Here is a 13,532-nt window from a genome sequence, read left to right on the forward strand (position 1 = left end):
TTTAAGCAGAATGTTTGAAGTTAAGTGCTTTTCAATGCATTCCTTGCTCTTACTTTTTGATATTTCCTTGTGCCAGCAAGTGAATTGACAGTTTGATAACAAAACGGACTTTGACGTTGCTGCATGGCGTGCTAATAAATTTCTTTCATAAATTTGACTCCAAAAATTAACGAAATGTCTTAAAAAAACAATTATAGGATCCATTGAATAAATTTTTTTATACTTAATCCAAGCACTATATCAAAAATTTTGAATATAGTTTGTGCAGATACTAGAGAGACGTTTCTTGCATCGTAGGAAAACTAGTTCTTTTTGAAGATTTTTGCCTTAAATTCCGCGCAAAACGTTTAACGGCTGTCAAAACCGTCCTACATAGAATCACAACAAGCAACTCCAAATTTCTCTTCGACCTAGAGGCTATTATTCTAGACAAAAGCATAAGTTTCCTGCAAACGAATTCGCTTAGTCGATTTGAGATTTCGGGTAAAGTTTACGTATTTTCGAGCTTTGTGGGTTCTAAATTTTTTTACCATTTATAATTTTAGGCAGTTAAAATCATTTGGTGCCGGTTCACAACCAAAGTCAAATGAAAACTTCGCCAATTTTTTCTTTCTTAAGTTTATTTCTTTTTACTTTTCTGTGATAACCTCTAACTAAGCCATTTGAAGCTTTGCTAACTTATTGCCATGTGGCGGCCACCTAGAGTTGTACTTTTTCTTGGCGAAACAAAATTTATTTGACTTTGTTGAACTTTGAAATTTGCTGTTGGACTATCCCAAGTTTTTCAAAAACGTTTTTCTTAAGTTCTGTCCATACGTATTTTTTTTCTAGACAAATTTTGTACCCTAACAAAACTGACAGCACATATATAATTACTGACTGTATAAAGCAGACAAATCAGTCAAGCTAGTCTGTAAAATACTGCTTTTGCGGGAACGCCAAATTTATCTTTACATTTTTTATTGGCGATTTATTTTTGCTTACAAATTAATGCTATATGATAATCAGATGGCATTTATCATGCCCCAACATATTTTTCTATTACTACCAAAAGTCTAGACGATTTGATAGTATAGAATTCAAACATAATTCATTCACACTCTTAGTTATTGTTAATTTATCTTTCGCACCTAGAACTTATTCGGATAAAACATTTAAGTCCGATTTTCGACAGGTCTCAAATGCAAATTCGCGTGCTAAAGCCCGGCCAAATTAACTTAGAAATTATGACTCAAGTAAGTTGCAATAACAAACATAGGAGAAGAATTGGCACACAAATGCCTAGTAAAAACCAAAAGTAATGTTTGCGAAATAAAGATGCATTACTGGGAAAAATTTAAATTAATTTTATTGCATTTGCCTAAAAATCCAATACGAACACGAACGAATTTAAAGTGGTGTAATAAAACACTGTCTTATTGTTTTCTTTCTCGTCTTTTTTGCCTCTTTGGACTTGCCCCTAGTTTTACGCTTAATTTTATATTCGTTTGCAACTGACTTACGTTGTATTACCGTAACAAAGACCAAGCCCAGAAGGCAATTAAGAAATGGTCTGGGAAAGCTCATCAAAACGTTGTCAGTTTTTTAAAAGAGGCATTGGCCAAACACCTCCAGGTAACAAATTCCAATAAAAGGTAACAAAAAAATGCAAACGAAACACGGGCCAAAAGTCCCTTGCACCGCGAAAAAAAACCGTTAGAATTGCAACAGAAACTCGCTGTCTAGGACGACGAGAAAACAGAAGAAGGGGCACTAAACAAGATTAGAAACGTGCAAAATGAGCGCTCTCAGACTGTGTAAAACGTGATACCAGTACCATTGTCATGTGTGTGCTAATTCCGTCTCCTCAATTGAATCTAAAAACCATACATCAGACCTCTGATGTTTTGGTAAACAGGTGTATCAAAATACCAATTCTTTTTTTCACCACCCATGCCGGCCTTTGGGTAGATATTGCCTTTGTTGGACCCATTTTGTTTCATGTATAACAGTTTCAATGGGCTAGCTCCAGTTTTTCAGCATAATCAGCATACAATAATGATAATACGAGCTGCACAGGCTAACATTTGTAAATCAGTGATAGTAAAATTTGTAAGGTCCTGCTTTCCATATGTAAATGGGCAGTGACACTCAACTTAATGAATTGGCAATCAAGGACTTCTTCTCGTAAAAAGCTGATAAAATTTTATTTTTATCCGTCGTGATTAGGGTTTTCAGCGAAGGTAGTGTTTAAGGCAGCGCACAATCTATTATAATCATGCTCAATAGCATCCCATGTCCTGCGTAAAAATGATACTAGCACTCAAGAAGTTTTTGATGAAACCTGAAACCGTCGAAGATAGTTGACTACGGAACTCCATTAAACTTGCGCAAACAAGTAAATCAGATAGGTTGCATCTTGTGACTGACCTTATACGCCCTTTACTACCTACCTTCTTTCGTTACTCCGAACGTTCTAAAGGGAACTACACGTTACTTAACGCTACTTCACAGAGAGAGAGAGAGAGAGAGTTTCATACAAAAATTGTTAAAAACTTCAGACTTGGTGATAAAATATATTAATCCGATTTAAAGTTATCGGGATTTCTCCCACAGTTGTAATTTATATTATGTTATATCCAATTTTTTGTTTGATTTGTAGATTGATACTTGAATGCTTTCATTATCATTGATTATTTCTCCTCATCGTAATCAAATATATCGAGCCTACAAGTATAGTTCATTGAGTTAATGTACGTATAAATAATTAGCTATTTTGATAATTTTACTACCATGAATAGATGCTTTCATTACTTGGGACAACAAATAGTTATTACGTTCATCAAACGTTTGTTGTACACTCCTGCGAGAGCATCGGGGACAATCGTGCATGCCTATATGTCAGAAGAACTCACTTATCTTTAACGAACAAATCTTCAATTTCGATAGAGTTTTGGGAGTTAGCCAATCCCCAATTAGAATCTTTTTATCAGCAAAAATCAAAAATTATGCGGATAATCTGACGGGGAAAAGTAAAATTCATCCGGCTCTAAAAATACAGGACTCTAATCAAGGTCGAGATTCATGTCAGAAGTTCGGGTTCAGGTCAAACCCGACTTAAGCAAACTCTGGGACATACACAAGGGAACTCTATAAAATCTAGCCTTTCGTTCTGATCGGTCTGATCACAAAGATTCTTGATTTATTGAATTCAAAATTGTGCTGCGGGATTAGATTGACGGTCAGTTTGTTTGCTTTCTCTCAACCCGGACTGATTGATAAACTTAGTTTTCTTGAAATATGTTTTGTTTGAAGGATCAATTAAATTTTCTCACTATTAAAACTAGACCAAAAATTCTTCTTGCTTTGCAATCTACATTGTGTTGATGTTTGTTAACTAGGAGATTGTGTATTCCGGGTCCAGTTTTGACCGGCAATGTGTGTCAAAAGTTTATGTGGGTGGTGTGAACACCTCTGACGTCACAACTGAGGACTTCCCCTCTGGGCAACCTGAGAGTATGGACGGTTGCATGGGAGACGTTAGAATTAACGGAGATCTCATGCCGTTTCACACTTCGTAAGTATAGCATCTCAGTTTCATAGACAGCAGTTTTTTTCAAAGGTACACTCCATCTTTTTGTGTATTATGCTACAATTTTTCTTGCCATTGAGGAAAGGCGATAAAAAACGGAACAGTACCCCAATGAACAAAGATTTTACAATTTCATTGCATTGGATGACTAAACCACTGCATGTTTTGCACTGAGATAATGGTCTGTATAGCCTGAAAACAAGTGGGCTATTAATTACAATTTATATCTAAGAATATGTGTTAAAATGCATATTATGAAGGGTCGCAATCTACCAGGGGAAATGGGAACAGTTCTGAATTATTGCTCGATAACGCTTCAATTACACATGGCAAGATTTTGTCGGCTTTTATCCTAGTGGTTTTCGTGTGAATCACACAAGAAAAATCGGATCTATTCTGTTTTGCAGAATAGATCCGATTTGCAGAATAGATCCCAGATTAGTGGGCTTATATTTTTACGCCTCCCGAGCGCACGTGCTATTTTTTACATAGTAATGTGCTATATTAAAAACATATAATTTGTAATGGGGGGCGTAAAAAACACTGGGGGGCGAAACAGAAGTATGGGAGTGTATTAAAAGCATAGGAGTGTACGCCATGATAAAAATGTCGGATCTTTTCTGTTTGTGCCCCCCCCCCCCCCCAAGTACGTTACGCGCCCCCTAGTCACATAGCACGTGTCATTACATAGTAAATCAATATATAAAAATATGGCACGTGCGTCTGCGGGGTGCAAATAATATAGGCCCACTAAGCTGGGGGGGGGCACAAACGGAAAAGATCAAAAATTTCTTTATACCATTCATAAATGTACATATGACAATGAGGCTAATTACATAATTTGGATTTTTTCCGCTTGGTCCCCTCCACTCGCAGCTTAACGGTTGCATAATATTTGAAACCCCTAAGCGCACGTGCCATATCTTTACATAATCATTTTATATGTCATCACGCGTGCTCTGTAACTGGTGGTGCATAACATACTGGGTGGGAGAGGGCACAAACGGAAAGGATCCACAAAACATCATGGCTGATATATAACTGAAAAAAATGATTTCAATTACCATACAATTTTCGGATCTTTTCCGTTTGTGCCTCCCAGCTCAGTGGGCTCATATTATTCGCATCCTCCAGACGCCATATTTTTACATAATGATTTACTAGGTAATTTTACGTGCTCTGTAACTGGGGGCGCATAACGTACTGAGGGGGCTTAAACGGAAAAGATCCCATTTTTCAAATCTTGCGTTATATTTCTACATTGTTTGAAATACAACATATAGTCAGACAAGAAGAGACCAGAAGAATCAAGATGAATTCGTTCCTGACTTGCCAAACAACATTACAGAAAAAACCGCAAAGAAATGACTCAAAGAGATACAAGGATACATTTTTCGAAAAAAAAAGAGCTTTTGCAATTGGTTGAATCTGATTTTTTTTTAAAAAAATTACATACCAGTGGACCAGAAAATACAATTTGAAATGAATAGTCTCCGGTTGCGGAAAAAAGCCACGGAAAAAGCTCACCTTCATTTTTGATAGGAAATAAACCCCCAAGGAAATAAACCCCACTTTACTTTTAAAGAGCTGCGCATTTAGCGCGTTTGGCCATGCTTCGCGGGCCATGGCCATGCCTCAGCGCCCCGAGGGACTTGATATGAAACTATCACAACCAAACACATTATCACGACCGAAATTCAATTTTAAAATGGCGTTTTTTTCCGAGGGGTTTTATTTCCGTGGGGTTTTTTTCCGTGTTGTTTTATTTTCTATCTAAAGTTAAGTGGGGTTTTTTCCGTGGGGGTTTATTTCCTAGACCCACTAGTCTCAAAAGTAAAACCTCTGTCCGTGGAATTCTGGTGCAATACGTTCCCTTAAGTTGAAAAAACGTCAAATTTTTTTCTGATGAAAGTTGAAACTAAGTGCTAACAAAATTGAAGTTTTATTGAGGGGAGAAGACTTTGAGAGCTTAATTTGTGGGAAAAAAAGTAAGAATCGGCAAGCACTTCCTAATGGGGTGCATAACGCACTGAGGGGGGGCAAACGGAAGTTATTTGTTTTGACAGTGCTGACAATGGCAATGGCTACTCGTACATTCAACAGTCTGGCTTTGTGACCCTGAACATCTGCATAGACTCTAATACATGCAACACACTTCCTGCAGATGAGACGTGTAATGCGGGACAGTGCAGTGTGAACAATACCGGGTGGAGGAACTTCAATTGTGACTGCGCAAATACAGGTAGAGTGGAAAAGTTTTAAAACTTTTAATTTATTACAAATTTTTTAAAAGAAAACGTTTACCCCACTTGAACTACTAGAACTAAAGTTCTTTTGTTAACCACCCCCCCCCCCCACTACGTTCTTGGGAAGCAGAGGTGGGAGACGCGAGGTGGGCATCAGGCTTCATGTATTCTGAAAGACCCCTGCAGTAGAAAGTTTAACAAAATGACAACCATTTTGGGGAATCGTGTGCCATAACGAGTAGAAGTCGACTTGGAAAACCTGCTAAGTATTGCCCTTGTTTCAAAATTCTTCCAGAAAAATGACCCCAAATTGAAGGTTATGATTTCGTTTTGCAGAAATTCTGTGCATTTCAGGTTACGAGGGTCAATTTTGTGAGATTGACATTGACGAGTGTGAAACTGACCCTTGTGTCAGAGGTCAATGCAACAATTTGGTCAACGACTTCAGTTGCTCGTGCCCCAGTGGTTTTGAGGTTAGATTTCCATTAAACTGCTTGTTAGTTTTTTGGGGGAAATTTTTATAATTTTCTGTTCTTTTTGTTGCAAGCACAGATTTTGTTTACTGGTGGCGAATATGAGCGAATTCAAATAAGTTAGTTAATAAATTGACTTATAACGATATCTGATGCATCAAGTGTTTCTGTATCATCACGAATTGGATTTCAGCGTATGGTCATAGAGTCCTTTTTACATGTTCCAAATGTTACTCTTCTTAAAGAAAAAGCACTCAGCATATTAGTCCAGTTGAAAAGTGAAAGAGTGTTCAGTATTATTAGCCATCTAGTGCTTTTTTGAGCAAAATGGTCAGTATTTTTCATACTATTTTGGTGGCAAAAATTCTTTTTGACTCCTTTAAGGGCACTGTTTTCTATTATATTTTAATTATATAGCGTTTTGTTGGTTGAGTGTCTGATAATTACAAGGACAAAAAGTTAATATTTTTTTTAATCGAAATATGCTTGTTTTTTTCTCTCATGTACTCCATAAATCTTTTTCTTTGAATCGAACTAGATGAAAGGGCTCGGTAGGACTTCGAAAAACCTGTAGATAATGAGACTTTCAATATTGTAGCTTTCATTGAAAAACCTTGAGTTCTATGGTTAACATGGAACAATTTTTTAATACTGAGAAGTTGATGTTTTTGGAATAAAAATATTTTATAAGCTACATTTAGGCTGCATTTTGTGGCTTGTTCTCTGCATTATTTTTTTCAATGTTTCGCATTTCAGTGTTTGGTTAAAATCGAAGAAATTGAGCGAATTAAATTGTCAAGTTCCGTCTTTAAGCTGTCTTCATTAGCCTAACAAGTGCAGAGTGGCTTAACGGTGCTGGTAACTGGTAGATTTAGGTTTCAAAATAGTTTTTTGCAGTTTTCGATAATTGAATCATATTCTGGTCTGATTAATAAAAGTTTATTCAGGTTTTGTTTGGTTTTTTGATATAATAATCTTCTTCAGTAATTTTGACGCTAAACAAACATTGCTGAAAGAGAGTTTTTTAAACGTTGTTTATGTGAGTGTCCTGCTGAAGCCAAATTGAATGTATTTTCTGTACAATTATCTGCTTTTTCACTTGATGTCAAAGCTCTTGGTGACAAACAAAAGGCAAAAAATACACCAGTTCTAAATTTATTTTTGTTTGGATGCTAACGCTTAATGTATATTTACGGCTTAACCGATTAATGCTTAACCGATTAACTGACTTATCGCTTTACCGATTAACTGACTTATCGGTCCTTATTGGTCACATATTGGTCACTGACTCATCTTTAAGAAAAAAAGCAGTTTTAGCACTTTGGTTATTAATTTTTTTGAAATAAATAACATGACTGCATTGGAGGTCTTTATTTGTCTCTTGTAAAAAAACTTTTTGTGGTTTTTGTCCATTATTTTACTTTCAGTCGACGTTATTTGCCAATTGTTGATTTTCTAAATTTTTGCATCGCGGAATATCATTCATAAATGTCAATTACTTTGGTTTTCAGTTAGTGCTAGTTACCAAAAACTCTCAGAAATGTTTTCCGGAATTTGAAAACTGGCAACATTTCGAATAGGAGTAAAATAAAAAAAATTCCATGCATCAGAATTGTGTAACTTGTTAAAAAAACAATTATTTGCTTCTCAGGATTTTTCTGTAAAATATTACCCTGATTTATTTTCTTGCCTGGATTGATATCTTGCAAGATTCTTGCAAGAATCATGCGAAGTTGAATTATTCTCGCAAGATTTGAATCTGCTCATCTATAGGGACTGCATTCTGTTTAAAAGTTAGGTTGGGATTTTACAAATCCCTAGATCGTTTCTTTTCAGGACTTCTAATGCAGTTTTGTTTAGTTTTATCCAAGTGTTTGCAATAGCTGAGGAAAAAAGAACATTATAGCAATTGATTAATGTTGTTGATTTTTGATATAAAAACAAAAGTCTAATTTTTCAAGTGTTTATTCATCTGCCACAAAAAACTCATTTATTCATATTTACCTCTAAAAAAAGAACTTGTCGAGGTTTATGAAAATAGCATTTAAGTTAAAAACGAACTGTTACAAAACCTTTTTGCTAGTTATTTTTCAATTTGTTTATAAAACCTTTTAGGCAGTTAACCTGACTCTTAGAAACAGGATATAGTTCTTCTGGATTTTTCCCAATGAGACCGAGGGTTTGTTTTGATGTTGATTTCGTTTTTTTTTAAGATTTCACCACGTTTTTATATTTCCAATAAAAAACACTCAAAAAATTTTCTTCCTAAACAAACGATATGTTCGCACGTTTAGAAAAATTCGTAGTGCTCAAATAACATATGGACTTTGACTTCAATTCCAAAAATCTGTCAAAGATGGCTCTGGATGTTTTGGGACAAATCTCAAAAAGGGAAAGTCTTGATACTTGTTTGAAACTGTTGTTCTTAGGAAAACTTTTTTTAGGGCAGAACTTGCTCGGAAGACATTGACGAATGTTTAATTTGCGATGACCCAAATGAAGACACACCTTGTAATGGTGTCTGCACAAACAGAGCCAATTGTTCGAACAGTGTGGGTTCATTCACGTGTTTCTGTGATGATTTCTGGTTGGGCGATGTTTGTAACGAGGCCACGACATGTGCAGGGTCGCCTTGTGGAGGAAATGGACAGTCGTGCTCGGATAAAAGTGGTCCCGAAACCGATGGGGTACGTTTCATTTTGAACTGCGAGTGGTCTATGTGTATATTAAACTACCGCTTTTCGACTTCTTAATCGAATTCTTAAATGCTCTCGAACGAAGTTTGCAGCGATTATTGTAAACGTGTTGCTCTTTTTATGCAAATTTTTTGCTTTACCGTTTTGACTTTTGTACCCTTGACTTTTTCATGATCTAAAATGCGCCGAATTTAGTGTATTTTGTTAACTTTTATTTTTAATTCTACTTTTGAAGTTTATTAGAGGATATAGCGGTATATAATAGCCTTCAATGACGTCATTCGAAGCTCCTCTCAGTGAATTTAGTTAATCACCCCCCCCCCCCCGACCGGAGAAGGCTTCAATAGATTTCAGCTCCCACTAGAGTTCGAGAGCAATTCTTCCGACGTTAGTTGGTTATGTTTAATCGATTGAAACGAGGCCGAAGGCAGAGTGAAATCACTGAGAACGAGTGTCGAAAGCGGTAGTAAAAAGTGCTTAATTAACAAGTGTGCGTTTTTGCATGTGTTAATATTGCTGTCATTGTTGGTCATTAATACTGAAGATTACGCAACTGTCCTATAATACTACCTATTATTGGACAGGTTACGTAATAGCTAGCTTTATTGGACAGATGACGTAACAGGCAGCTGAATTGTTGGATTGTTGACGTAATATTCAGTTATATTCATACTGCTGTATTAACGGATAGAAAAATCAAGCACATCGTGAGAGTTTGGCAGCAATAGAAGATTCTTTTTTAACAAACACGCAGGTCAACAAAGGTTTAAGAGTTTTGACCTGCATTTTTGTTAACATAAACTTTACTATACTAGGATTGCGTTGTGACTACTTTTTAGCGGCAGTTTGAGTGCGTGTGCAAAAATGGTTTCATGGGTACAACTTGTGACGAGATTGACTACTGTGCAAACGAGGACTGCAATGGACGAGGAGGTTGTTCAAATACTGGCGATGCTTTCATCTGCACTTGTAATCAAGGTAATATTTTGATTCCACAATTTCCATTAATTGGTATTTTCCCGCATTTTTTGTAATTGTTCCCCACACTTTTTGAGAAAGCTGGGAGAACTTTATGCTGGATCTTTTTTGCTCAGACATTTTTTGCTCCAAATCTAATATTATTTTTCGAACACATATGTTGCAGCTTTTGAAAGCTTTCTGCATCCAGAGTTCAACTTCATGAAAAACTGAAAGGTAGTTTTTTTTTGAAAGAAACTTTAATTTATCTAAACTTTCTGACCATTTTTGGCCAGTTTGGTCAAAAATTCGTACAGTTTGTCATTTTTTCTTCAAAAAAATTGTTTTGCTATTTTCTAAACAAATATCTCATCATTTCGCGGTCTCTTGAGACTGAAGATAGAAATGATTCAAACGGTGTCTGCCGACATTCGTATATTTTTCCATGTTTTCCATATACTTGCAAGTAAAATTTGACGAAATTATATTTTTTTAGATTCTGTTAGCTTAAAAGTTATAAATCTTTCACATTGCGGTTATTTAGAGACCTGAATTTGACTTTTTGCAATGTTGAACAGAAGCGTACGAATAACTTACAATTGAGCAAACAATATTTTGTTGATTTCTTAAGACAGATTATGTTTTCCATTCTCTGCTATTGTCATTCTCTTGATGTTTGGAGAAACTACCGCCTGAATTCAAACCATTTTGATTATGACATTTGAAGATCTACCTTTTGTTTTAATTCTGTTCAAAAACTGATTTTGTGGTTGGTGAGGTTGTATTTCATTTTTATCATTTTGTTTGATTTGCACAAGAAAGACTTGGTAAAAATTACTTTTTCAATCAAAAGGACGATTGTTTACATAGCATAACGGCTGTTAAATATTAACTTTTACCATAAATGAACTAGTTTTTGATTTTAAAAAATTAACTATCACTTTGGTGCATTTTCTTTAGTTCATATGCACAGAGCGATTCTCACTTATTTTTTGGTTGTCCAGTATGATTGTTTTGAAAAGAGTTAATTTGAAACAAATTATAGGAGATAGAATTTACAAAATTTTGCTGTTTTTCCTGTTATTGTTATTGTTACGACCCCTCTTGAGGGGGAGGGGAACTATATACTCAACTGGCTTTTTTTGTTCAGACAATTTTGACCGATCGATATATTCATCGTAGAGAGTTGTGAGTGGCATCATTAAAAATCCCGTCCAGCGTAGAGCATGGAATGAAAAGAGATTTTTCTGAATTTACTTTTCTGGAGCGAGTTATTGTGGTTTAAATTTTAGTGAATATTAGACCGATTTGCGTTACTTCGTTTCACATTTTCAGGACTTTGTGCATAAAATTTCGTCAATTTTGCTATAATGTACACAACTTGTTAACAATAGTACTGTTGATCTAATTTTAAATACAAAAAATTATTGCTGAATTTTTGAGTAATTTTTTTGGCCAAAACTTTGGCTAAATTTTTCAAAATTCAGCCTTTTTCATCAAAAATTGCCCGAAATAAGTTTCTTTAGTCCACTCTGATTAAGTTTGCCGAAAATATACACCCAAAAACAACTAACATAATTTTCTTTAATTTACAGGGGGAGCTATTCCTACTTTCACTTCCATTGAGAATGTCCTGGAATTAAAATTTTGCCGTTTTTGCTAACTTTATTCTATGATTATCAAAAGGCAGCATTTGTTTTTGGTCTTTTAACTGACAAATTGCCTTGATCTATAACATTGAAAACCATTGAGTGTTCTTAATGGATAAAAAGCAATAGCAAGACTAGTTTTGGTCCTATCTTGGTCTGCTACAATTCAAAAAACATTCGGATTGTGTTCAGTCGGTCTTTTTTATAAAATTTTTGATCTTTTTTATGTTAATTAAAGAAATGACAATTCAAATCGAAGCTTAGTTCCAAATTGGTTTCCTAAGCAGTTCCAAATTTGTCTATCGAGTTTCTTTAATCGAAGATTTTGGCTGTTTCGACTTCTAAAAATGTTTGGTTTTCAAATAAACAGAGGCTTATTGAACTTTGCCACCATTTTTTTCTTAATTTGGTCAATTTAGATTCTTATAGTGTGAGCAAAGAAAGAATTCCTCTTCTTCCTCTTTTTCTATAGATTAAAAATTTAATCTTTTTGCGCTTAAAATTACAATTTTCTGGCTTGGATTTTTACATTTTAATAAATCGGCGTTCCAAAAAAGCACAATTGAGTATATGAAAATCATTAAAAGCATGGATTACGGTCTTAACGGCTTCGACGCCCCGTTCTCGAAGAATTTAATTGAATTTGTTTCACATTTGTTTTTAACTGTCATTTTTAATATGTTTTTTTGGTAATTGGAATTTTCCTGAATTTGATAGGTTTCAGTGGCGTTTTATGGAAAAATAAATGGGCCTACATTCTGATTTGAGTATAGCTGATTGCTTACATGACTTTGAGAACAATTGTTTTCAAAAACGAAAAAAAACATTTTGTTTATTTTTTATCCTTTGCCTATTTTTTACCTAGTTTCGTTTATTACAGAACATTATTGTCGTGTGGGAAAGATGCAAGTGTAACATTTTTTTGTCTTTAGGGATTTTTCTAGTATTTTACTGGCTTCGACTCAGGTTACTCGCAAAAACAAGTAAATTAGTTTTTAATTTTTTTTTTATTTTTGTCTAATTTTGACGATCTATTCTAAGACATATTCTGACAAATTACAGGTCTCAAGCGCTTCTTCTGGTCGAATAAGCAAACCTATTTAATTATTTAACTTAGTAGATTATGGCTTTCATGACTTTGAAAAAAATATAGTTTTTTGCATCCAGAGTTCAACTTCATGAAAAACTGAAAGGTAGTTCTTTTTAAAGAAAGTTTAATTTATCTGAGTTTCTGACCATTTTTGGCCAGTTTGGTCAAAATTTCGTACAGTTTGTCATTTTTTCTTCAAAAAAATTGTTTTGCTGGTTTTTAAACAAATATCTCACCATTTCGCGGTCTCCTGAGACTGAAGATAATAATGATTCAAACGGTGTCTGCCGATATTTTTATATTTGTTTTCCAAATACTTGCAAGCAAATTTTGACAAAATTATATATTTTACTTTCTCTCAGCTAAAACGTTATAAATCTTTCAAATTTCGGTTATTTAGAAACCTGAATTTGACATTTTGCAATGTGGAACAGAAGCTTACAAAGAACTTACGATTGACCAAAAGTGTATTTTGTTTACTTCTTAAGACAGACTGTGCTTTTTGTTCTCTGCTTTTGTCAATCTTTTGATTTTTAGAGAAACTACCACCTGAGTACAAACCATTTTGATTATGACATTTGAAGATCTACCTTTTGTTTTAATTCTGTTCAAAAACTGATTTTGTGTTTGGTGAGGTTGTATTTCATTTTTATCATTTTGTTTGATTTGCACAAAAAAGACTTGGTAAAAATGACATTTTTAATCAAAAGGACGATTGATTACATGGCATAAATGCTGTTAAATGTTCACTTTTACCCTAAATGAACTAGTTTTTGAGTAAAAATTGACTATCACTTTGTTTCAAATGGAGTTGATTTGAAACAAACTCTAGGAGATCGAATTTACTGGA

General features: G+C 34.7%; 1 protein-coding gene across 2 annotated transcripts in view; it reads left to right on the top strand.

The window, feature by feature from the left end:
• Nucleotides 1–13,532, top strand: part of LOC142351247 (uncharacterized) — a 75,504-nt gene that overhangs the window by 32,483 nt on the left and 29,489 nt on the right. For both annotated transcript variants that reach the window (XM_075403392.1, XM_075403393.1), the window contains 5 exons: nucleotides 3,381–3,556; nucleotides 5,638–5,813; nucleotides 6,172–6,290; nucleotides 8,735–8,977; nucleotides 9,826–9,964. In XM_075403392.1, coding sequence (XP_075259507.1) covers nucleotides 3,381–3,556; nucleotides 5,638–5,813; nucleotides 6,172–6,290; nucleotides 8,735–8,977; nucleotides 9,826–9,964 — 853 coding nt within the window. The remainder of the gene's footprint in view (nucleotides 1–3,380; nucleotides 3,557–5,637; nucleotides 5,814–6,171; nucleotides 6,291–8,734; nucleotides 8,978–9,825; nucleotides 9,965–13,532) is intronic.

This window comes from Convolutriloba macropyga, chromosome 12 (assembly GCF_964194025.1).
Source record: "Convolutriloba macropyga chromosome 12, txConMacr16.3, whole genome shotgun sequence".
NCBI classification, from domain to species: Eukaryota; Metazoa; Xenacoelomorpha; order Acoela; family Convolutidae; genus Convolutriloba; species Convolutriloba macropyga.